The sequence below is a fragment of the Pleurodeles waltl genome, chromosome 6 (genome assembly GCF_031143425.1).
Source record: "Pleurodeles waltl isolate 20211129_DDA chromosome 6, aPleWal1.hap1.20221129, whole genome shotgun sequence".
NCBI classification, from domain to species: Eukaryota; Metazoa; Chordata; class Amphibia; order Caudata; family Salamandridae; genus Pleurodeles; species Pleurodeles waltl.
The window spans coordinates 558,412,842-558,439,699 of NC_090445.1; the positions used below are offsets into that span (position 1 = coordinate 558,412,842).

The 26,858-nt window shown below is 43.8% G+C and overlaps 1 protein-coding gene across 1 annotated transcript in view; it reads right to left on the reverse strand.

Moving 5' to 3' along the window:
- Window positions 1–26,858, reverse strand: part of BCAS2 (BCAS2 pre-mRNA processing factor) — a 78,190-nt gene that overhangs the window by 46,250 nt on the left and 5,082 nt on the right. Inside the window, exons 2-3 of the mRNA XM_069238732.1 lie at window positions 15,245–15,337; window positions 3,867–3,937 (exon numbers count right to left, since the gene is read on the reverse strand). Coding sequence (XP_069094833.1) covers window positions 3,867–3,937; window positions 15,245–15,337 — 164 coding nt within the window. The remainder of the gene's footprint in view (window positions 1–3,866; window positions 3,938–15,244; window positions 15,338–26,858) is intronic.

Here is a 26,858-nt window from a genome sequence, read left to right on the forward strand (position 1 = left end):
AATAAATGTGGAAAGCTACTGGCACATAGGTTGAGAGCGTGGCGTCAACGATAAAAATGGTTTGCTCTCCCTCGGGAGCGGAAGCGCGTACGAGCGACCAAATTGCGGAGGCCTTCGCGGAATTCTATCGGGGACTATATGGGGCTGAGGAACCCGGTAATTCAACTCCGGAGGCCTTACTAGAGGGTACAGCAATTACACCCTTGAATGAGAGGGAGGCGACTTCGTTAGATCAACCTATAAGGGAAGAGGAGGTTATATCAGCAATTGCGCGCTTACAGACCGGGAAGTCACCTGGGTGCGCTTTTTTTATAAGACCTTCTGTATGGAACTTGTACCCGTTTTAGTGCGACTCTTTAACTCCTTTCGACTCACGGGGGCTCTTACGTCTAGCATGTTAGATGCTACTATCGTGGTTATCCCGAAGCCGGGGAAGAACCCCAAGGAATGTGCCTCATACAGGCCGATCTCCCTCTTGAATATTGATGCCAAATTATTCACTGGCATTTTGGCACATTGCCTCAACTATTATATGCCGGAGCTTGTGGATCCCGACCAAGCGCGATTTATACCGCATAGGCAGTGTAGTGATAATACCAAGCGACTGCTTCATCTATTGGATAAAACTGATCGCTCGCGCAGTGAGGCGCTCTTTCTCTCTATTGATGCTGAAAAGGCGTTCGATAGGAATAATTGGCCATACCTGTTCAAGGTGCTAGAGTGCTTCGGGCTGGGCCCGGGTTTTATGGCATGGATTAGCTGCATCTATCAGGGGCCTCGGGCGGCGGTCCGAGTTAACGGGACGCTCTCCTTGCCATTCTCAGTTCAAAGAGGGACCCGGCAGGGGTGCCCGATTTCGCCCCTCTTGTTCGAGCTTTATATGGAGCCTATGGCGCAGAGGCTCCGGGACAACGCCCGGATCACGGGCGTGAAGTTTGGGGGAGATGAGCATATCATATCATTATATGCGGATGACGTGATTCTTACTTTGGCAGAACCTGCGACCTCACTGCCTGCACTAATGGGTGTATTAGAGGAATTTGGACGGGTCTCGGGATTCCGGATAAATATGCTAAAGTCGCAAGCTATGGGCAGGTTTAACAGTGCCGAGCATGAAAGGGATCTGAAGGCCCGATTCCATTTTATATGGTCTTCCTCAAAGCTTCCGTACTTGGGGGTCGAGTTAGGGTCCACGGTCGCTCGTACGGCAATGTTGAACTACACAAAATTAATCCGGGAGGTGCAGCGAGATTTAGAGACCTGGGGGACACTTAAACTGTCTTGCTTGGGCAGGGTGGCGGCAGTGAAGATGACCATCCTACCACACGTATTGTATGTGTTTCAGGCACTTCCGGTAGAACCCCCACCATGAACGATAGCAACCCTCCAAACAGCGGTTCTAAGATTTATATGGGAAGGGAAAGCGACGCGGCTACCACGACGGGTGTTGTACCGCCCTAAGCAGGAGGGTGGACTTGCGGTCCCCTTCTGCGATATTTTCAGGCAGCACAGTTGCGTTTCCTCTTGGAATGGAGCCGCCCGGCTTCCGAGAAACACTGGTGCTTCATGGACCAGGCGGTGGTTGGCTCTCACATATGGAAGGAGCCCTGGCTTAGGCGCCGTCACAGAGCGAGGGGGTTGTACGTATCACCGGTCACGGAGGCGTAGATGAGGGTGTGGGATCAGGTGGCCAGCAGGGTGGGCTTGATGACTTTCCAGTCCCCAATGACCCCCCTGGGTGTGAACCCTGATTTTGGTCCGGGTCTTCAATCGGAGGCACTGCGTCGCTGGCACGAAGGGGGCTGTAAAAGGGTAGGATATCTTTTTGATGAGCAGGGGGTGATCCCCTTTGACCAACTGAGGGAGACATACGGCCTAACCGAGGCTGACAGGATGATGTATTATCAAATACGACACTGTGCCCTGCTACCAGCCAACAGAACATTAATAGATAGGCCGTTAACACCGTTTGAAAAATGTATTCTAATGAAAAAGGACGATAAGCGTGTGATCTCGGAGCTTTACGCTCTCCTGCGGGGGGAGGCCGTTCGCCTAAGACTAAGGGCCAGCTGAGGTGGGAGAGGGAACTGGAGAGGGAGCTCTCAGATGAGGAGTGGGAGAGCATCTTTTACAGGGCACATCACACAGCTTAGAACGCAGCAGGTACAGAGACAGCTTATAAAGTGGCCTCCTCTTGGTACTACACCCCAGCAAGGATTCTGTTGGAGGGGGTGTGGGGTCGCTTGTCCATTTACTATGGCACTGCCCTAAGCTTCATTGGTACTGGGAGAACATAATAGACATTATTGACACGGCGTTTGATACTCAGATCCCTAGATTCCCTGCGTACATTTTGCTTGGCCTTCCCAACCCTCTCACTTTCCCCCTGAGATCATTGAAGGGACGGCAGATGGCCTTGGCTTTAAATGCGGCACTACAGCTGTTACTAACCGTGTGGGGGACTGACCAGATCCCGACAGCAACTTCACGGCTACATAAGCTTTGGTTTATCCTCGCTATGGAAAAGCTTACTTTGACTTCACAGCAGCCAAGTGGGGACTTTAAAGAACTTTGGCAACCATTCTTACAAATACTGTCTGGGGAGTTTTCAGAATTGACATGTCCGACCTATTTGAGGGTTCTGAATTTGAATTGAGCGAATGGGGCCGAACTTGAAGTAGAGATGTATACATAGGGCCGGGATTGCACTAGAACGAGGCCTGGGATCGCTTGATTGTTGTATGGTATGCCAGCCGCGGGGGAACAAAGTTGAAGTTGTATTTAGGTTTTCTGTCGCTGCACATGGAGTAAGCTATATATCAATGTAATTGTATCATTCTGATGTGTTGCGTATGCGATGTTTTACAATTGAAAAAGCCAATAAACAGATTTGATCCATAAGTGCGCAGATACTGTGGGCTCGATGTGCGTTGCACCCTGCATCGCAACATTCACCAGCATTCAATAAATCATTTCTACAGGCAAATGAGTACTACGTGTGGTCTGTGAGCCATAGTCTTCAAACACTGCACATCTTTAAGTGAAAGATTAGCACGTGAGGGCAGCGTGCCTCCCTGCACTCACCCCTGCTTCCACTTACGAGCAACCGATTACACAGATGGGCACATGTGTCCACTGCCCAGTTTCCAGCATGGTCTTCAATCACTGCCACACCGAGTCACTGTGTGACTGCTGCCCTCCAGCAAAGTCCCTGTGCAAAGCCCCCACTGCCTCTTGACGACAATAACAGAGACTATTAAGTATTAAACTGCAAAAAGTAAAGTTCTCCAAAGCAGCCTCAGTTCTTAGCAATTAAGTGGAGATGATCGCTATGAACTTAGCCCTTGTTCATGTGTGCAAGTGTATAAAAACGTTCAGTTAAGCAGTCAAACCATACTACTATGTCACAGAAAAAATTATAGTTCTAGGTATACTCTCCTACTAAGAATATAAGTCATCTTTTCCTAAAAGGTAAACATTATTTGGTCATTCTATTGCAAGGGTTAAGTATTCACATCTAGTTAGAGGTTTTATCCTACAATATCATCCAAGGGCAACCTTTGACTGTTCACACTGGTACCCCAAGAAGATAAAGCATAAAAAGGAGGTTCTTAGCAATTCACTGAGCTCGCAGTAGCAACTGGTTTCTTCATTTCCAGGGTCAATGGTCAAACGTAATACAAGGATTGCCTACCTGTCCTGAGTTGTGAAGGCCATGGAGAACTGATCTTATAGTACGGAACAATGATATGCATGATTATTTTTTTATTTCAAGACTTGTGCTTGTGGTCAGCTTTATAGCTTTCCCAGGCCAAGACTGACAATTTGTAAAGAAATATTGTAGCACATCAGTGAATGCAACTTACCGTTTCATGCTAAGAAGTTCCAGAGGCTGTCGAGCTGCCAGTCTTTCAAATTCATTCCTCATAATTGTAGTCTGAAAGTACACAAAAAGAATAATGGGTTAGGGGCTACCTCAACGAACGAGTCAACTTCCACATACCAACTAGGCAGCTCCGCCGACCTCACCCTCGCTACAGTCCCCCGCATCCAACGCACCTCCTCCGGCGGCAGATCCTTCTCCCACCTCGTCGCCAAGACCTGGAACTCCCTCCCCACCAACCTATGCAAGACCCAGGAACTCCTAACCTTCAGAAAGCACCCAAAAACATGGCTTTTCAAGCAGTAACTGCCCCCCCGCGCCTTGAGACCCTACCGGGTGAGTAGTGTGCTTAAGAAATTATTTGATTGATTTATTGACCACGATAACAGGCATCCTTGTATACAGACCCTGGGACCCAGAGTGGTTTTCTGAGACACCATCTCCAGTCTCATAGCCCCCCCCAGCCGTTGACTCCTACCACTATGTCCTATTCAGCAACCTCAATTTCCACGCCGACACCACCAATGGCGTCAACACTACCACCCTCCTGGAAAACCTGTACAACATCCGCCCCACTTAACAGGTCACCGAACCCCCTCACAAAGCCGGACACACACTCGACTCCATTTTCACCTCAAGCGACAAAATCAAATTCAGCAAAGTCACAGAGCTCCCCTGGACCGCCACGCCATCGTCCATTTCCAATGCTGAGCACACCATCATCACGCATTACAGCTCCTGCCACCACAGCTAGGGTAAGGTAACTGAGAACCACAGGCCCTCAGCACCACCCAACGGGAAGCTTCATCAGACCTTGACCTGGCCGTCCAGAACTTCTCTGCATCGATCACCAAATGTGCCAACACAGTCACCCCAATGAAACCAGCAAAAACCAACAAAATCTCAAAACAAGCCAGCTGGTACATGCCAGAGCTCAGAGCCACCAAATGCAACTGATACCGCTTTGAGAAATGATGGCGTGCCACAAAGAACCCCTCCGACCGAGTCACGCACAAAGCAGCCTACCACCTATGCATCAAAGAAGCCAAGAGCAGCCATCAAAGCCACATCGACACAGAGCCAACCACACGCAAGAACTCTTCAAAATGGCTAAGGAATTATCCAACCCAGCAGCCACAGAGAACACAATCCACCCCTCATATGAACTCTGGACACCATCTAGGACTACTTCCACAGCAAGATTGACGCCATCTACAACAACCTCGACCTCCACCCCACTGATTTCAACACCAGCTGCCTCTACCAACAAGCGCACACCAGTGATTGATCACCACCTGGTCTCTGTTCACCACTCAGACCACCATGGCCATCATGTCATCCATCCACTCCGGGGTAACCACTGACTCCTCCCCCCACCATCTCTTCAACCTTGGACCCAACCCGATCAGCACAGAAGTCACCAGCATCATCAACACCACGGCAGCCTTCCCGGACAGATGGAAACACACAGATCTCAGACCCCTCCTAAAGAAACCCTCCGCCGACCCCAACAAACTGAAAAATTATCAACTTATCTGCTTGCTCCCCTATCCTGCCAAAGTACTCGAAAAGGCCATCAAAACCTGGAATTCAATCACCTACTTGATACCTCGCCAATCTGGATTCTGTGCAAACCACAGCACTGAGCCCGCGCTGATCACGGCCATAGACAACATCAAAACCCTCCTCGACTGTGGCGACACAGGGGCACTGTTCCTCCATGACCTCTCTAATGAGTTCAAAACCATAACCCACATTAACAGGCTCTACAACATCAGCATACAGCAAACAGCATACAGCAAACACTCAAGTGGATCGCCTACTTCCTTATAGAATTCACAAAGAGCATCCGGCTGCCTCCCTTTATCTGTGAACCCAAGGACATCATATGGGTCGTACCCCAAGGATCACCCCTTAGCCCCACATTGTTCAACGCCTACATGACCTCCCTCGTAGACATCATCAGATCCCAGAACCTCAACATAATTTCCTACGCAGACGACACTCAATTTATCCTCTCACTCACGAAGTCCTCTCCACCACGAGTACTAACGTCTACGATGCCATGTCCAAGGTAGCCAACTGGATGAGACACAACTGCCTCAAACTCAATTCCAACAAGACACAAGCACTGATCTTTGTGAAGAACACTTCCAGTTGGTATAACAGCAGGTGGCCAGCAGAACTCGGACCAACACCCACAGATACAGACCATGCGAGGAACCCAGACATCTTCCTCGACAATGAACTGACCATGAAACGACATGTCAAAAGGAGTCGTCTCCTTCTGCTTCCACACCCTTTGAATGCTCTACAGAATCTTCAGATGGATCCCAGTCAACACCAGAAAGTCCATCACCCAAGACCTCAACACCAGCCGCCTCGATTACAACAACGCTCTCTACGTTAGAATCTCCACCCCAGCTCCTCAGAAGACTCCAGACCATACAGAATATTGCAGCCAGACTCATCCTGGACTTCCTCAAACGCACCCACATCACCCCCTACCTCAGAAACCTTCAATGGCTCCCCATCCAGAAGAGATGCCAGTTCAAGATACTCATGCACACTTACAAAGCTCCACACGACCAAGGACCGACCTACATCAACCACCAACTTAACTTCCATCTACCTGTAAGACACCTGCGCTCCTCCTCTCTTGCCGTGCGACACCTCCTGCATCTGTCGCAGCAGAGGCAGCTCCTTCTCCTACATAACCGCTAAGACCTGAAATGACCTTCCCCTTCATCTTCGAAAGGCTCCGTCACTGGCCGGCTTTCAGAAAGAGACTCAAGACCTGGCTCTTTCATCAAAGATGCCACACCCACAGAGCCCAGATACCCCTAGGGGTGACAGTACTGCACTATTCAAATGCTGATTGATTAGCTTCTGCCTTCTTACTATAGACATCTGATTTACATAAACCCTTGATTTCCTTAAAACGGGGAATCGATATTAGACACGAAGTTGTCCAAATAAGGTTTGTACACATACCACATGATCACAGATTCCTGAGATGGTCCGTAGATCCAGAAAAGAGCACAAACTTTTTATGAACTGTAACAGCCAGAACATATTGTACCTCATATCCTACCCTTTCAGTTTAAGCAATGTGGATATGATAAGAGGGGAAAATCAAAACCAGGGTGCTTGAAGATAAATCAAACAGAGTTACAATAAAATTAGTCACACACTTCTCGGAGAAACAACACACAGCTAGTCTGATACTTTGTAAAATAACTGAAAAACTACAATGTGATGGGTACAAACAAGTGTACTACTGTAATGTCACATAACAAGTGACATTTGTTTGATTTCACCAGCTGTGGAATACTGTACCAGTGGCTGGTGTTAAAGATGAGTACATACACTTCAGAGAGGTTTCTCCACACATATCAGTGTACGATACTGTAATGAACTTCAAATAACTTGTGTCCTGTAGGCTTGTATTTACTAATACTGTTTTATGATTATTTCCTACATGACTTGATCCTAATCATGAAGCCTGATGCATTTAAGTGGTATGGGTTTCCCTATGGCACATGCATACAAGTCAGGCCTAATTGCATGGCAAAAACGAGATGCACCAACTCTTTAGAGTGCGCAACGTGCAAGATCTAGGGCACAGAACACTAATACTTTTAATGGATATAATAGCTAGCACAGTGTGCAATATTATTTTAGAAGCAGGTAAGTATTAGGCACACTAACAAAAAAAGTGAAATGCAGCGGAGAGAAAACTTCCATTCTGCAGCTTGGAGAGCTTCATGTGGTAACACTGGAAGGTCATTCAGTCTTGCAGAGAAAAAATGTGTAAGGAAGCAAGGTTGGATACATTCACTTAACTTTTCAATGCAACTGATTCATATGCTTGCTTTTTCAATGTGACTCTGGATGAAGCATTGTCGATATGAAAGGTAGCACAAAACCTCCAGCTCACATCTCAATACATTATTAGTAAGAAGGTGTTCAGAAAACAGAGTTGAGAGGGGCCACCCACCAGACCCTTATTATTGAGGAGAAATGCTGGAGCACCATTATCCGACTGCAGGACCAAGGATTTCCTAGGTATGCAGGGAAAAGTATGTGGCAGGGCATAGTTTAGATAAGGAAAATACTAAATTACTCATCAAATTAAGCAACCATGGTTGAGGGTGAGAATAAAATATACATAGATATTAGGTAAGCTTCAGACTAATTAATTACAAATTGGAGAGATGTGTGATGTAAAATGATTTGAGATTTTCTGTTTACAATATTCTAGGACTGCTGAGATTGCCATAAAAATTTCAGTTTTTCTAATATAAAAGGTCTATGTGCTAATTGTCCATAATAATTAATATTTTAATTTAAAACACCAACAGTTGTGTGAGGGAAGCTGGCCTGGTGTGTGGTGAGCACCTATGGTGTTATCTTATACCAGGTCCAGGTCTCCTCTATTAGTGAGGTGTAGACAGCATCTAGGAAGACCAGGCTCTCTAGAGGTAGCTGTGGATAAGCAGCCAAGACTTATCCAGGAGACATGCAACGCTTATGGAATACCACTACAGATACACAGCACTTACAAACATGAAAGAACCACACAGTGTTACAAAAATAAAGGTACTCTATTATGGTAACACAAATACTAGAATACTGTATAGGCAATACTCCACTAGGATGTAAGTAAACACACTATTATATACACATTAGAAGTCAGTGTTTAGCATAGAATGCAATAGCACACAGTAAAATAATAGAAAATAGTGAAGGCCCTGGGGGAGACCAAACCATATACTAAGTAAGTGGAATGCAAAAGGCAGTCCCCCACCCAAGGAAGTGCAATCTGTATAAGGGAGCTGGAGGAACTAAGAACCCCAAAAGGTAAGTAGCAGAGTGCCCTCCAACGACTAGGACAGAAGAGGTAAGTAGCTGGTTTTTCTTCAAGCCCACAGGTAAACCTTGGAAAAGGACTGTGCAAGACCCTAGCAAGACTTGAAGAAACCAAAAGGTGGATCCTGACAGAAGAGGACCTACAAAAGAAAGGGACCAGGTCCAGTTCAATTTGGAGTGTTCAGTTGTGGCAGGAGCCACTATCGCCCTTCTGGAGATGCAGGACCAGGTCGACGATGGAGACAAGGAATCAGCTGTGCAGCACTCGAGCAGGAGAAGAGTCCCAGAAGCGATGAAGTCGATGTCCCACGACGGAACAAGAGCGGCAGTCAGTGGTGTTGGAAAACTCCCAACAAGCCTTGGCAGAGACAAACGTCGCAGTTTAAGATTTGCAGAGCTGCAGGGGACCAGCAAGGTCCAGGGGGACTGAATCCAAGGAAGGGAGTCCCAGGTGACCCTCAGCAGTGAGAAGTCGGAAGACGAGGAAGCAGCCCCCACAGGCAACTCACAGGAAGCAGGCACAGGAGGTGCAGTAAGGCCCACTCAGAGTCCCATGTCGCTGGAGCAGCAGGCAGGAGACTGTGCTTTTGTAGGGAAGAGTGCTGGAGGCCAGGGCTACACGGAACCTGAAAATCCATTGGAGGAGGAACACACAAGCCTTGGTAGATGCGAGAGTCGTGGTGCACAGGAGTACTGTCCTGAAAGGACAGGCATGATCTCACCATCTCCCAAGTTGGACAGCTGGTACAGAGGACCAAGGGGACCACTCCAGACCACCACCTGCATTGCAGGATCCAGGCAGTTTTCCAGCAGAGAAGTTCCACACAGCCGGATGTTGCTGCAGTTGGTGCCTGTATATGCAGGGGAGTGACTCCTTCACTCCAAGGGAAATTCCTTATTTCTTGTGCAGGTTGAAGACTTGTCGCCCTCAGAGGATGCACAGCCAGGGAAATGTTAAAACTGCTGGAAGTAGCCGGAGGAACAATGTTGCAGAGCAGAGTTGTCGCTGGAGTAGCAGATGTCTGTTCCTGGAGGGTCCAGTTGCAGTCCTGGTCGTCAGAAGATGAACTGAACGATGCAGAGGAGTCCTGCTGGAATCTTGTACGTCATATCTGGAGACCCACCCTGAAGGGAGACCATAAATAGCCCAGGAAGAGGGATTGGTCACCTAGTAGGGTGACCACCTACCAGGAGGGGGCTGTGACGTCACCTGCCTGACCTGGCCACTCAGATGCTCTCAGGGACCTCTGCCCACCTTGGATTCAAGATAGCAGAATCAAGTGGCCACCTGAGGGTGCTCTGGGCACCACCCCTGGGGTGGTGACAGACAGGGGAGTGGTTACTCCCCTTTCCATTCTCCAGTTTAACGCCCGAGAAGGAACCGGGGGTCCCTGGACCGGTGCAAACCGCTTTATGCAAGGAGGGCCCCAAGTGTGCCCTTCAAAGCATACCAGTGGGCTTGGGGAGGCTAACCCTCCCAAGCCATGTAACACCTATTTCCAAAGGGAGAGGGAGTTGCCTTCCTCTCCCAAAGGAAATCCTTTGTTCTGTCTTCTTCTGCCTGAGCAGGCCAAGCAGCAGGAGGGCAAAAACATGTCTGTGGGGTGGCAGAAACGCAGGCTGCCCAGAAAGCCCCAGAAGACTGATAGGAGCAATGCTGGGGGTCTTCTAAGGAGCCCCCGACTGCATGGAATCATACAACCAATACTAGCAACAGTACTGGGGTACGATTCTGACATGTTTGATACCAAACATACCCAGGTATGGAGTTACCATTATGTAGCAGGACACAGTTTGTGGCCTGTGTCCAGTACACGGGTCAAATGGCTTCCCCGCACTTAGGATGTCCAGGAAAATGGAGCTGGAGTTCGTAGGGGCATCTCTGCTCATGCAGGATTGCCCTCAAAGCCAGGTACCTGCACCCTGCCCTCTGGGCTAGGAGGGCCTGACATAGGGGTGATTTACAGTGACCTGTAGTGAAAGGGTGCATGCACCTTTTCACGCAGGCTGCAAAGGCAGGCCTTCAGACACATTTTGCATGGGCTCCCATGGGTGGCATAATACGTGGTGCTGTCCATGGGGAACCTCTGGTGCCCTAATGCCCTGGGTACCTAGGTACCATATACGAAGGACTTACATGGGGCACCAGTATGCCAGTTGTGGGGTGTGCTAAGTCCTAAGCATTCAAATTTAGAGGGAGAGAGCAGTGTCACTGGGGTCCTGGTTAGCAGGATACCAGTGAACACAGTCAAAACACATTGATAGCAGGCACAAAGTGGGGGTAACCATGCCAAAAAGAGGGTACTTGCCTACAGTGTCTATTGTTTCAGGGGCCAAGGTGAAGGTTCGTGCAGCTACATATAACCCCTGCAGATAACAGCTTCGCTGGCAGGGGTATCCAATTCAAAAACATTCTGGATCCAGACAAGTCTTACATCATACGTAAGGGTGAGATACACCAGTCTGTTTCCCTTTCATCTGAAGGGGGTGCATTAAGATTTCCTTTGGGGGGTGGGGGGCTAAGGAAATCAATGTAGTTGAGATCTTAATGTTGTCCCTCATGTCACAAAAGTCATCTATATGTGACAGTGTACACTTTATGTTAACCAAAGTACTAATAATTTGAATATAGAAGCTGCACAGACACGTCTTTATTAATGTGCATTTGTTTATAATGTAGAGTTCAACATAGGTGCTGTTTGAATTAAACTAAATGTTAGATGGACTAAACTCAGATTATGGTGTAATGTAGACTCTAGATTAACAGAATATATTTAAACAAATGTGCGCAAAAATAGAAGAAATGTAGTTCCACTTTACACTGTCTGAATGCACTGAGTTATTCATTTAAAGTTGCAGGAATCTAAATGCTAATAAAGAAAAATTAATGTAGAAATGATAGCTTGCATATTAAATGTGTTTTATTTGAGGTATTAATCTGCTGTATTTAATTGCCTTAGCCTAAGGAAGGCCTATTAAGTTGTATTTCGTAACTGTGCAGGGGAACGCTGATTCATTTAATTAAAGGGAACTTTCTTACAGACTTCGTTCCCATGAAAAGACAAGCTTTGGTAACAGACCTCTATTGTTTTAGACAAAGAGCAACACAACAACGTCCTTGAGTGTGGAACATTCTGAGACATGGACTGTTATTATATACATTTGTTCCAAACTTGTGTGGAGCTTCATGGATGGAAGATGGTCCCATGACAGGCCTGGGAAGATTTATTGATGTCGCAGTTTTGAGTCGCATGATCATTTTCCATTGGATGATGCCACTTCAAAGTAATATGGATTGTCACCTTTGACAACTCAGAGTGCAGTATGAACTTTATTATAACGATGAACAGTTGGACTTTAGTCAGATTTTCAGATTCTCCAGGCCCCTGCAGATAAGAATCCCACACGTTGTGCCCCTTTGAGAGGTATCTTCCTCTCTGCCTTTGTCCCTTTGAGATGCCCTCTTGAGACATAGGAACCTTTCTTCGAATTCCCTTCAGAAAACTCTTGATCGAGCTTCTGACATGCTAACACTTTCAGTTTTTACATATTTTTGCCCACCTTAGCTAGTAGCCTTTTGCCAGAGATTTCCTTTTTCCAAATTCTTTCAGACTTTTTTGATCTTTTTGTCTAAATTAGTTCCGTCCCACACGTTTTCCTGTGATTTTGGTAACTGTACGGTATTCCCGGTGTCCAGCTAGATGTGTAACTCTGCTGAACTGAATGATGCTTGCTGAACCTGAGAAATGTTTCATTTCTGTATCGCAAATTTCCTTAATATTTTGTATTATTCTTCTTGAATGCTTAGTCTTATTAGTGTTAGTCCGCTTTAATTATTTTGTTGCCTTGGGCAACCCTTGGTGATTTTGTATCTTTATAACTTGGTCTTGTGAACTGTCTCCATCAGTGGCTCCCAACCGGGGATCAGGGACCCCTGGAGGTCCGGAAGGCCTCCTAAGGGCATCCGCAACTGCTTAGAAAAGTAAATATTATTAACACATTATGTCCCCAGCTTTCAGTAATGACTCAGTGGAGGGGTCCCCAGATTCCAATAATGATTCAGTGGGGGTCTCCGGGTTCCATTAATAATAAAGTGGGGGTCCACAGAAATCAAAAGGTTGGGAACCACTGGTCTACATGAATGAGCTTGGGTTTGTAATAAATCTCTTAACTTAATTTCATATTTGGAGTTTTCTTTCCATGGCTACATTGGTCAAGGTGTGTCACTAAATTAGCTACATCTGAATTTGTGTTAGTGGTTCTACCACACCCTTTGCTGGGTCCAAAGATCCATCAACCTCAAAGGGTATTGATTCCTGCGAAGGATGAAAATGCTCCACCAAAATCTTCTAAGGTGTGCCCCTTAATTAAGGAGATTCACAGAAGCCTGTTGAATCCTGGCAAAAAGGTTTACCTTTTCACTACCATTACAACACACTAATTACACCACAGGGATAAAGGAGATCAGCTAGGAAGGTCCTTGAGGAATGCGCTTTGCCAATTTGGCAAAACAACAGTGGCAGAAGCAGGTCGACCATGAACAAAGTGATCAGGGAGGTTTCACAGCTTAACTTTTACCTCAACCTTTCTGTTTTAAACATGTATTAGAGGGCTTAACAGGGGAACAATAAGATGGTAGCACGACCAAATATATAATTTTAATATTCACATAGGCCAGTTTAGGATACATATATCCAAAACCACTCACAAAAAAAGACCTCGGGATGAGTCTGTTTACCAGCTTAAGTGTGAACCCTATCATGAAGCATGCCACCTAGTTTGGGTGAGGACTCCATGTCTTTTAACAGAGATAACTGAGCACAAAGCAAGCCTTTTTAGCCTAGTACAGCACAGTAGATTATTTTCCTACATAGCTTTGCTGAACAAGATACCTGTTCTGTGATTTCAGACGGTTGTTTTCTGTCTCAGCATTGTAATAATGGTGTTCCCGGGTATGCCAATAAGGCCAGGTTGGATCCAAGAAGCCTAGGGCCTTCACTGAGGACAGCTTGCATGAACAAAGTCCCACAAGTCTCACAGGAAGTCAGAGATTCCCCTCTCCTAATAATTGTCTGTACAAAGTTTAAATACATTTTCTGGTTATTCTGAAAAAACTCGGGCTCTTGCAAAATGATGTAAAATGCAGCAATTAATATATTCATCACTTTGTACCTTTACTGAATTTAGTCACATGCTATAAACCATATGAATACATATACATGAATAACTGATGTACTCCAGACTATTATAAAAGCAAATGTTATATACTATACATGTGCAATCACTAATGAATCTAACAAGCACACATTCAAAAACGAAAGCGTGCACTACAGAAATGAAATATAGAACATGAAGTGGGGGGTAATAAGCAGAAAAACACAAGGATTGACATACTGATGTCCAACTGCAATTTTCCATTGGCTTCCAAGGCATTATGCTGTCCGGTCATGGCATAATAGTGACTGTGGCATAGGTGTGTGCATATGTTTCATATTGTGGCTTTCTAGCCTAATCAAAGGCTTCCATGGCATATTGGTGGAATTCCTTACCATAATAATGGCCAATATTGACATTTTGTGGAAATTCCTGGCATTATACAGCCCGGCACTGGTAGCTCCGGCATTGTGCTGGTCATTATTGTGGGCAGTGTTTGCACTGAGTCACTGGCATTAAAAACGCCATCTTTGGCATGTGATTTTGTTGCACAGGGACATGAGGCAGAAGCTGTCCATTTGGAGCTGCTGTATACTTAAGTACTTGAAGAAAAGAGAAGCTGATGTTTGGGGACCAAATGTAGATATACTTAAAAAGAACACTGATATTTCAGAGCAAAATATGTTTTTCCGGGAAACTACAACCTTTTGCTTTGGAGAAGGCAAGTTTGTTTATTGAAAATTAAAAGGCTGTAGTTGATAACAAAATGAGACAGTTTCTAAAAAAAGGAACAAAACGTGTTGGTTATAGCCGAACTTTTTGAATACATTAGGAATAAAAAACAAAAATGAAAAGGTTTAAAAATACTTGAGACATCGGATGCTTTTGTTTGAAAACCGGTGACCTATAAATTGGAAAGTTAATGCAAAACTAATTTTGTGCTGCCACAATTTAGAGTGGGTTTTTAACAGAGTCTCTTGGAAGCAGGATGAAGCGTTTCTAAACACCCAAGAAACAGGCTTAGACTTTACAAAACAGGATGACAGGATGTTATGTTCACATAGAGTCAGTGTCACCTATTCTAATACATTGCTTAGCTGCTGTAAATACAAATCCCTGTAAATAAGCAACTTTCAAGAACCAAACTAAAATGCCTGTCCACACCATCCAAGGAAAGACAGACTAACAACACGACACACCACAGCTAGCACAACTAAATTAAGCATTGCAAAGCAAAAACAATTTATTTTACAGTTTCTGGGTTGTGTATTTCATATAGCACAAATCTTTTAAGATGCAAGCTATTGGACGTTTAAAAGAATTGAATATTTTTACTTCAAATGCCGTGTAGTCCGGAGTTGGTAAGTAACTCAGGTAATTCTTGGTTGGGCGATATCGTCTGGTTTCTTCTTCCACCAATGCAGCGGCCTAATTATGGAATATAAGACAACAAATCTGCATTATTCACAGTATAAGATGATGCTTAATTGAATTCAGCACTTACGAAATGAAATTAATGGAAATAAATTATTAGAAAACAACAAAAGCTTGCTCCATCAGACAAAGGCCACCACTGAAGTGGACTATAATATTTTTTTTTTAAATTGCCAAGTGCTGACAATGCCAGTCATTATGGTCTGACTTGACAGCACAATTACATGGTAAGACAAGAGTCAGGCTTTGGCTCCGCCCACATGTTGGGAGCCAGGAGTACAGGTTTTGATCAGGCAGAAGTTTGTTTTACTTCCACACAAAAAAGCGCTTGCTTTACATCAGCAGTGATGTTTTGGTTTACTTAACCAGGTGGCTGGGCTTGAATATTTAGGGGCACTCACATGAGGTAATGCTGTAAAAGTGTTTTAGATAACTAGATAATTTATGGTGTTTGTCTTTCTCTGGCAGCAGTACAGATGGAAGGAGGGCAGTCAAACATACATGGATTGGTAGGTCTGGCTTGACAAGTGCAACTTTTAACCAACATCAATATTCTACAATTCTATGCTTCCATACCAATACACATGCTGTTTATCACTTCACATTACCATACAATATTCTCTTAAAGACAGACCTATTGGTATTGCCAACAGCTGTTTTGACTTTGGTACAGCGAAAATGTTGTCAAGTTTCAGTAACAGTCAGAAAAGCTACTAAATACGCATTATCCATGCAGGCTTCTCAAGCATACAGAACATTAACATAATAGAAATCAATAGGTATATCGCAAGCACAGGCAGTACAAGTTTCCATCACACACATCTAACAGTTACAGCAAACACATTAGCAGTACACTTGTGTCTCAGCAAGCTAGTTACACACAGAGCTAGCCACACTCCCACCACTAATGTAGCAATCGATGAGAGGGGCCTTCTAAGCAAGAGCCATAGTGGTTGTGTTCAAGCCATGCACTGGAACAACATGAGGCCTAGGTCTCTTTAAGGTGCTGTGGTCTTTTTGAGTACTGCAAGAGAGACAGAGAGGGGGTGAAGGAGGCACTTGCGATGCTGGTATGAACTTGATTGATCAAAGGCAAAACGTGCGACAGAAACTACCACAGGGCACAGTCCAGTTGCACTGAGCCTTCTATGGAAAAGAGTCTACTTTACCATCAAAATTTCATTCACATGGTTAACGTGTTCCTGCTCCCTGTGGTTTACTGAAACAGTCAGGTAGAGATGTTCATCCTATGTGACTCAACATCTCTCTACAGTGTTACAAGGGTCTTAGTATAAAGTCAAATTATGAAAAAATAATTACCTTTTAGGAAATAATATTTTATTCTATTTATATGCCTGCAGAGGATTTTGATTTAGTCCACCTCTGCAGGTCCCTGCTAGCTACATACAACCGCTTCTTGACATCTCACAATGACAATCAAATATGGTATGATATTAATGTCGATCCCAGCAGACCTCCCTACCATTTCTCCCTATAACCTATGCTACTCAGGATCTCTAACTTTTTTTAAAGTTTAAGCACAACTCTATTCCAAAGCTAGCTAAGTGGACTATGAACATAAGAAATATCATAAAGGGATCTGCAGTGATGCTCCCAGCTGTCAGCCTACTGAATAAACTGCACACCTGTCTCTCACACTTCATTATCCATCACACCATTAAGCACTGCATCCCATTACGCAATAACTGCGCCTCGGTGGAACTCACGCATTGCATGGAAACACAGAGGATCAAAACAAGCACAACACACTTTCACTGCACGGTGTAGTGTGCTACATATGTAAGCAAGAGCTTCCATGCGCCACGTAGGGGCAGTGTTTTGCTTCACTACAGACCAAGAGGAAATACGCAAACACAGAAAGGAATTTATGAAATATGACACTTGGTCTGAGAATTACATTTATTACGGCACTCTGCAAGGCCCGCATAAGAAGATTAAAAGTGTATCCATGCACAATGCAAAGCAGAAAATAAAGTTAAAAATTCATCACCAAAGGGCAAACTTGAATTCACTTCATCTCTTTGCCAGCAACAGAGCACGCAGAGTGAAAACATGAGCGAAGAACACATTGGATAATATGTGCACAGAAAAATTCTTGCATGGTGTTTAAAGCTCAGTTACGTACAAAATGAAGTCTGTAATCAAAATGGATCTGGTGGTCGCCAATGTAACTGTGTGCAGCTAGGCGAAGTACAAAGTGGGGTCAGTGGTCAAGATGGAGCAGTGATTAAATACAGATATCATTACAGGCAGTAAGCTCTACCGAAATATTACAATTCAATATTTTACTATATGCAAACATAAGTATCATTATAACAATTATGCTGAGAAACAAACGCTGAGTAGGTTTCCTGACACATTAAAATGTATAATTGTTTCCTAGTATCATACATTAGATTAAGGGAGATTACACGGTTTACATCACCCTGTATTTGACTGCTTGAGGTCAGGTCATTATAATCCTCTGGTTACTACACCTTTATACAAGAACACAGATTATGTTTTCTTTACCTTGTCTTAGATCAAAGAAGTATGAAATATCAGTAGTGTTAGCTTCTTGCATGTAAACATGTTACATAAAATATTGTCCTGCCTCATATCAAAGAGACAAATACCGGCAACACTACAGTATGTGCTGTCTCAAAGCATCGCCAACCCTTTTAATGGGCCACAACGTTGAGGGCAGGTTGCTCTTCAATACTTGTAAACATCATGCTGTAGCTCCTCTTTTCTGGGTCAACCAGTAGGTCTATAGTAATTTCTTAAGATTGTTAATGAGTGGGCTTTAATTGACTTTCCACATTTCTCGACAAAAACTCAAAAAAAAAATTCACATTTATGTGAGATCCCTATATATCTTACATTTAATAAGTTTTCAGGCACAAAGGAAATGTCTCTGTGACTGAGTGATAGTTACAGAGGTTGCAGCAAGAAACACATAAAGGTGTCCAAGTACTTTGTCAAAAACAATAAGATTTCTATCATTCGTTTACCATATTAGAAATAGTCAATTTTATTTGTACTAGTATGTTTTGTATTAGATTACAAAAGAATAGCTCATCCGGCATTAATTTGATCTGAATTAAATTATAAAATTAATTTGCTCTATTAAAGTGGATTTGTTTAGTAGTCACAACATTTAAGAGAATATGCTCATTAGTTTACCAGGTCATTGATTACAGAAGATTACCAAATATTACTGCAAATGATTGGATTCCAAAATAATTATTCATCCATTTTAACATGCATCCAATTAGAGGAATGAATTGTACCAATAACCCAAATTCAGATTATATAAAGGGACAATTACTTCAAACTGCATTACATAAGACACACTAGTAATAGAAGTGAAACCTTTACACAAACACCAGTTGCCTTATGTACGCAGCACATGCAGAGACTTCCACACAAAACATAAGCATTAATACTGCAAATGTTTCTCTCACAAAAAAAGAGTAGCACAAGCAGCAGCAATTAATCTATTTTACAAACAGCACTGGTTCTACGAGTGTGGAACTTCTATAGCCTGATGCCCAGGACACATTTGAGGTCAAGGACGACAGGTGTTCATGTTTATTTTGTATTTAGGACAAGCAGACCCAACCCCCTGCAGCACAAACCATTTGGCTGCCCGTTTACAGTACCACATTATGGATCAGGAAAGGACATTGTCTGCAGTTAAGGGAATATCTGTGTCCATGGGTTAATGCTGTTCAAACTTGTATTTATGGCTCATTAATGCAAAGGCTTTATTATTTAGGTCTGCGCTCAAAGGAAATGTTGTAAGCTTAGAATGCACTACTGAGAGTTCCATTATAAAAATCTGGACACATGTTTGCAAAGTTTAACAACACCAAGCAACATAACGCTAACATAATGCTCTCTGATCATATGCAAATATTTGAAGAAACTTGAAAGCAAGTTTGATTCTTTGTTTTCAAGATAAAAAGTTCAACAACGAAAAAAACGTTTTGTTAAACTACTATGAAATAAACTAGTTCGACATTGGTAGTCAGCCTTTTGGTTTTGGTTTGTCAAAGCGTATCTTGTTCTGACATAATTTTTGTAAAACGTATTGTTGAGGGAGCTGCTAGGTCTACACCATTATGGAAAAACTAAAAAAATATTTTTGGTCTTAAAAAAACACACATTGCCCCTCACTCCCTGGCATTGAACAAACCTACTTTGTGTGCAAATATGCTCCTTGTGAAAGAGCAGAATTCTGTTACTCATGCTGAAGCCAGCCGATAGAATTTTAATAAAAACAAAAGGTCTTGGTTAACGTCAGACCTAACTGAGCCGAATTCTTAAAGAAAGTCACAAAAGTGCACCCATGGTATATGCCCTTGTATTTGTGCAGATTTATGGCTTTTATGAATTCACAACAATTTACAGAAGTAGGCCAGCAAATCATACTTCTAGAAAATATCTGTGAACTGCATTTTGGTACAAAAAAAACATATGCGTAGGTCTGCTCATGCGAATATCTGTTGAGCGTTTACAAGTTCACTTTCCTCCAACCACTTTTTTTCCCCAACTCTGGAAGAAGTTTTACTTATGTCCTTGTCAGGAGTAAATTTCAAACATTTCTCAGTTTGGGATAAAATTAGAAAAGAGCTGGTGACAACCCCTAAAATATGCAAGTTAGTAGGTTTGCACGGACTTAAAAAGGGCATTACATCCCTGGAACTATTGATCCAGCCCTAGTACATAATCTTTGGAAAGGTGGCAAAAGAAGGAAATTGCTAGTATTCAACCCGTACTATATTATGAACCCTAGCATAAACAAAGAAGCTATTATCAGAGCTCTAATATAATGAAGTCGCTGTCTTAATTTTTCGCCGCACTAATTGGTACCAAAGGGACAAGTGGATTTTGTTTTATAACATAGCCTGTCCCATGGACAAGTAAGTATTCTGATAAAATCCATACCTGTGTGTGTGAAGGTGAGTGCTGGATCGGTTCTAGATACACACTATGATCCTGTAGACAATGGCAGAAAATGGGGATTAAGGGCCATATGTACTAAAGCTTTTTCCCATAGACACAGAATGGGTAAAATCCTTTGATAGATCTGGCCCTAAGTCTCCACAATGCTAACTCCAAGCTTCTACCAGCAGGTCGGCACACCTTTTATTTTTTGGTGCATTTTCAATGCATTCTACCATACTCAGTTCTGTTTTAATGCATTTATGTTAAACAAGTCAATCAGACCTGTGTAAGGTACACCTTAGGTATTACTCAAAATAGCAATGAATAGAACAAGATGGAAAAAGGAGGTAATACTTTGGTTTTCCAATACTCACAGTGGTTTTCTTTCTCATTACAGAAATTATATCTCCTACCATTTTTACTTATTAAACATATTTATATAACACAGACCTTGCAATTTGGGGAAAATGTTGCTTTACAATTAACTGGAAATACAATGTAATACAAGAGGATAAATGAACAACAATAGACTACAGAAAGTGAGAGTAGATCGGGGATCGTACAGGGAGTGAAAGTGTAGATTGCGGGACAGAGAGATCAGAGACACCCAAGAAGGTGTTGCTCAGGTCTGCCAGTAGTAACTTTTTGACAGCAAAAAACATCCTCTAGTCTGGTTGTCCACTAAGAAACCTGCAGAAAAGAGAGCCCTTATCTCCTTTCTTGTCTTCCCCAGCCCAGCCCAAAGACCACAAGGCTTTAGCCTTGGCGACAGAAATGGTTTACCAGCTACGTTAAACAAACTAAAGATGATAGCTGTAGGAGGATGGCCTGGTTTGTAGTGGGTACCTTGGGTACTTACACCTTATACCAGGTCCAGGTATCTCTTATTAGTGAAGTAGTAGCATTCTAGCAGCTTAGGCTGATAAAGGTAGCTATAGCAGAGCAGCTTAGGCTGAACTAGGAGACATGCAAAGCTCATGCAATACCACTTATAGTTACATAGTACTTATAGACAAGTAAAGACAATACTCAGTGATACTAAAAATAAAAGGTATTTATTTGGGGTGACTGTACCAAAAATATCTTAGAGGCAATACTCCTTCTGGAGGTAAGTATTATACACAATATATACACTAGACAGCAAAATTAGACAGGTAAATAGACACAGAACAATGCAAACAGTAGGAAATCCTATATAATGCAATGGGAGGAAATAGGTCTGGGGCAACACAAGCCATATACTAAAAAAGTGGAATGTGAATCACGAATTCCCCCCTAGACAAGTGTGCAGAATCGCTGGGAGAGTAAGAATACAGTAAAGGTAAGTAAATTACCCCACCCCAGAGCCCAGAAAAGCATGAGTAAGGTACTGCAAGTTTCCTTAAGACACACTGCACCTCGTTTTTGGGATATTGCAGCAGCCAACCAAGTCTGCAAAGAACAACTGCTGGATTATTGGACCTGAAGACCTGCAAAGGAAGGGGACCAAGTCCAGAAGTCGAAAGAAGTTCCAGGAAGGACAGGAGCCGTTGCCAACACAGAAGAGGGTGCAAAAGAAGAGTCCCCGGTTAGTCGAAGACTGCAGAAATGCACCCTAGGAAGATGCCAGCGGGTTCCTGTGTGATGCAAAAGATGTCCCACAGCGTGAAGATCGTTGCAGATGAGATTTCGTGTTGGAAGGCGCCAACAAGCCTTGGCTACGACAAAAGTGCATTTTTCATCAAAATGTCGCTGGATGGACCCAGGAGGGACCTGGGGGCCTCAACTCTGTGTGAGGATGAAGAAGAGGGGGCTCTCAGCACTTTAGAGAGCCCTCAGGATGCCAGCCAGCACCCCCAGGAGTCACAGGAACCAGGATCAAAGGAGGTGCAAAACGCAGTTGATGCAGCACAACAAAAGAAGGTCCCACGGCATCGGAGAACAACTCAGCGAGTTGAACGTTGCAGAATGGAGTGCTGGGGACCTGGGCCAGGCTGTGCACAAAGGAATTTTGCAAAGAGCGCACAGAGGCCTCAGGAGGTGAAGAAGACACAGTAGACAGGGGTACCGCCATTCTCGGGGAAGGCAATTTACCTCCTCTGAAATGCGTCAGCAGGACCTCAGGAGTCTATGTCGATGATGTCCACCCTCTGTGTCCTAGGAGTCCCAGGGTACCGGTCGTCATCTTGAAAGCTCTGGTGAGGCACCTGTTCGCCTACTGAGTGGTACAAAAACCTGTGAAGACGTTCGGCGGCATTTCAAGCAACCCCTTCAGATATATTTTCTCTCTACTGATGACGGCCGAAGCCAGAAACACGTTTCCAGAGATACGCACTTGCGGCACCTACTTAAGGTGAAAGACTTTTTGAAAAATGTCTCAATCTTTAAATCAAATGACTGCATTTGCCATGATGCATTGGGGCTATTTTATGCTGGAGTGTGAGGCCATGTGCTCCCTTTTTTTGTGCGTCTAATTGACGGCTCCCGTGAGCCTACGAGCTAACGAGCTCTGGTGAGGCACCTGTTCGCCTACTGAGTGGTACAAAAACCTGTGAAGACGTTCGGCGGCATTTCAAGCAACCCCTTCAGATATACTTTCTCTCTGCTGATGACGGCCGAAAGCCAGAAACACGTGTCCAGAGATACGCACTTGCTGCACCTACTTAAGTTGAAAGACATTTTGAAAAATGTCTCTATCTTTAAATCAAAATACTGCATTTGCCATAATGCATTGGGGCTATTTCATGCTGGAGTGTGAGGCAGTGTGCTCCCTTTTTTTGTGTGTCATCTTGAAAGGTGCCTGCTTGGAGCAGGGGAGTGACTCCGTCACTCCACTGGAGATTTCTTCGGTTCTTCTGGTGCAGGATGAAGACAGGGAGTCCCAAGAGCGTGCACACCGTGGAAACTGTTGCAGTTACTGACTTGGAGCTGAGGTTGCTGAAGAAAATTGTTTCTTGTAGAGACTTTGTTGCAGCTACAGCATTTCTTGGAGCAGGCTGCGGTTGATCCGAGGTCAGAAGAGTCTGAAGTTGTTGCAGAGGATTCCTGAAGGAAACTTGCAAGCAGAATCTGAAGAGAACCCAGAGGAGAGACCCTAACTAGCCCAGAGAGAGGGATTGCCTACCTCATCAGGTATGGACCTATCAGGAGGGGTCTCTGAAGTCACCAGCTTGCACTGGCCACTCAGAGCCCTCCAGAGTGCCCCCACACCTTGAAAAGCAAGATGGCTGAAGTCTAAGACACATTGGAGGCACTCTAGGCACCACCCCTGGGGTGGCGAGGAAAGGGGAGTGGTCACTCCCCTTTCCTTTGTCTAGTTTCCCACCAGAGCAGGGGAGAAGGGGGTCCCTGAACCGGTGTAGACTTGCTTATGCAAGGAGGGCACCATCTGTGCCGTTCAAAGCATTTCCCGAGGTTGGGGAGGCTACCCCTCCCCAGCCTGTAACACCTATTTCCAAAGGGAGAGGGTGTAACACCCTGCTCTCAGAGGAAATGCTTTGTTCTGCCTTCATGGTACTGGGCTGCCCAGACCCCAGGAGGGCAGAACCCTGTCTGTGAGGTGGCAGCAGCTGTAGCTGCACTGCAAGCCTCAGAGAGCTGGTTTGGCAGTACTGGGGGTCCATGGTGGAGCCCCCAGGGTGCATGGAATTGGCTCCCCAATACTAGATTTGGAATGGGGGGGACAATTCCATGATCTTAGACATGTTACATGGCTACATTGTGAAGCTACATATAGGTATTGACCTATATGTAGTGCATGTGTGTAATGGTGTCCCCGCACTCTCAAAGACCGGGGAAATGGCCCTGAACTATCTGGGGCACCTTTGCTAGTGCAAGGGTGCCCTCACACTTAGTAACTTTGCACCTAACCTTCAGCAAGTGAAGGTTAGACATATAGGTGATTTATAAATTACTTAAGTGCAGTGAAAATGGCTGTGAAATAACGTGTGCGTTATTTCACGCAGGCTGCAGTGACAGGCCTGTGCAAGGGTTTGTCTGAGCTCCCTATGGGTGGCAAAAGAACTTCTGCAGCCCATATGGATCTCCTGGAACCCCAAAGCCCTGGGTACCTAGGTACCATATACTAGGGACTTAAAGGGGGGTCCAGTATGCCAATTGAAATCGGTAAGTGTAGTCACTGGCCTACAGTGATAAACGTAAAAGCAGAGAGAGCATAAGCACTGAGGTTCTGGTTAGCAGAACCTCAGTGACACAGTAGGCACTACACAGACATACGTATTAGGCCACAAACTATGAACACTGGGGTCCTGGCTAGCAGGATCCCAGTGAGACAGGCAAAACACACCGACATATAGGTTTTTATCTGTGAGCACAGGGGTCCTGGCTAGAAGGATCCCAAGTGACACAGTAAAAGCACACAGACACACACTCACAAACAGGCCAAAAGTGGGGGTAACCATGATAGAAAGAGGCGACTTTCCAACAATAGTAACTCTCAGGAAATATTAGAAGCCACCCGAATAAGAAATGTATACAAAAAAAAATAGTGGTGCATACAATGCACTTGCTTATTATGTTTCGTTTGACCACTGTTTCCCAAACCTGAAAGATTAAGGTTAGATTTCAAATGTCCTCTTGAAAAGTGACCCCACAGGTCTGCTATAGCCAGCGTGAGGAATGCGTTCTTATATAAAAGGTTTTTAATTAAACATGATGCATGCATACGCCTGCTCTAGCAGTCCTTAAAGAACAACAAACGGTGTTACCTGAACTCTACACATGGTTCTGGGCCAACATGTTACTGGTAAGGCGGAGGTCTTCCAGCAGAGTATGGATCATAAATTATGATGTGAGAATACTTTCTTTTGCTGTATGGTGTCTGAAGTAAACTTGCACCAAAAGACAAAATATTTTATGTCAAATGGGTGACCAGAGCGGCAGTAATTAAATAGCCAGGGTGTTCTGGCATTGACTGTTTACAAATGATAATTGGTTTCAGGGGAAACCTATTTAAAAAAAGAGGTGCTGTACACCTTCAGCCTTTTGCTTGTTTCAGGTAATGTTGCTCTTCTCCTGTTAGCTGAAAACTAAATACTCTGCCATTATGAATCCACAAAATGGGATAGAGTCATGCTGATGAGGTTCCTGGTTCCTATGGATCTCATTATTCTGGATCAAGGAGTGTAGCCCCCACTTAGGCTGCAATTCAATTAATGGTTAAGCATATTGTGAATGCAGCCATACAAGGCACAACCCAGATGCAAAATCTCACCTGTTAAATATTATAATAATATGCTCGAATGTATCATGATAGACATGCCAAACATTTGTACAAGGTCTTAAGTCACTTCTTGTAATATAATTTCCTGTGATGCCATGTGAAATGTCACGTGCAGTAATGACACGCTGTGATGGCATCATCAAATACTCTTTATTTGGTTACTTAAAACTATAAATGATACAAGCAGTCAAACTAAATTAGCATAATATTTATCATAAAAATCAAACAATCCTAAAATCTTAAAAAATAAATTTCCCACATACATATGGTCAGATAAAGAAAGATAAAAAGGTACTGTTAAAATTCATTAAATGAGCATCATGTATCGCCACTAATCCTCTCATCGTTAGGACTATGGATCTCATTTTTGTCTAAGTCTCACTGCCTCAAATAAATAATTTGCCAGATTAAAACATATAAATTCATGAAGCAGCATCTGTAAAAAGGTTACAGCAGGCTTAACTTGTGTAAATTGTTTCCTTCTCAGTAAAGGTAAACTATATTGTTGTCGATGAGCATTATAATACAAATAAATTGCAAAATGCATAGTATCTTGATCTGAGAAGGAATCACAACTGTAAGGACATAGGTTTATATTTTTTTCCACTCCAGAGGCTCGACCAAAAGCCAAATGCAGTAGATTTAATATAAATCTTGTTAATATAAAGCAATGAGGAGGATTTGTAACCACTGTAAAATTGGGTTCTATAAGCATTCATGAGTTCCGAGTAATACAAGCTTACACAGAGGGTTTACACTCCTCCCTCTCTTCTCTCTTGGCCTGAGCTACATATACGTAATGTTTCTTGACCCAAACTAAATCCTCACAGACAATCCTTTCTGGCAGCCTGTATAAATCAGGATGTCCCAGTTCTGAAATGAGGATTTGATACATTAAGACAAGGAATACTCCCCTCCTGCTCAAGTGTAACATGCAATCCTTCAGTTTAGTTTGATTTAATCCCGAGACTGGATTTAGCCATATCGAAACCCATCTGAGCAAAGGTTGCAATGCTAAAAGATCTTAAATATAACCCGTCCCACGTTTTTCATGCACAATGTAGGAGACCTTGGATTGGGGAACGCATAATAAGCACCTCCTAAATTTCTTTTCAAATACTTGTACTTCCCTATCCTCCTTGTAACCCCAGATATCACCTACATAACTTGCCATGGAAATACATCTGAACTGATAGATTTTAATCAAAGCCTTAACTGGCTTCATTCCCAAATGACAAGTAAAGTCAAATACAGATGCAGCCACTCTAGCCAGTGAGTTCAGTTTAGCTCTCTCCAAAGGGCTCAAATATCTTTTCTCAGCTAACAGGACCCCTAGATACA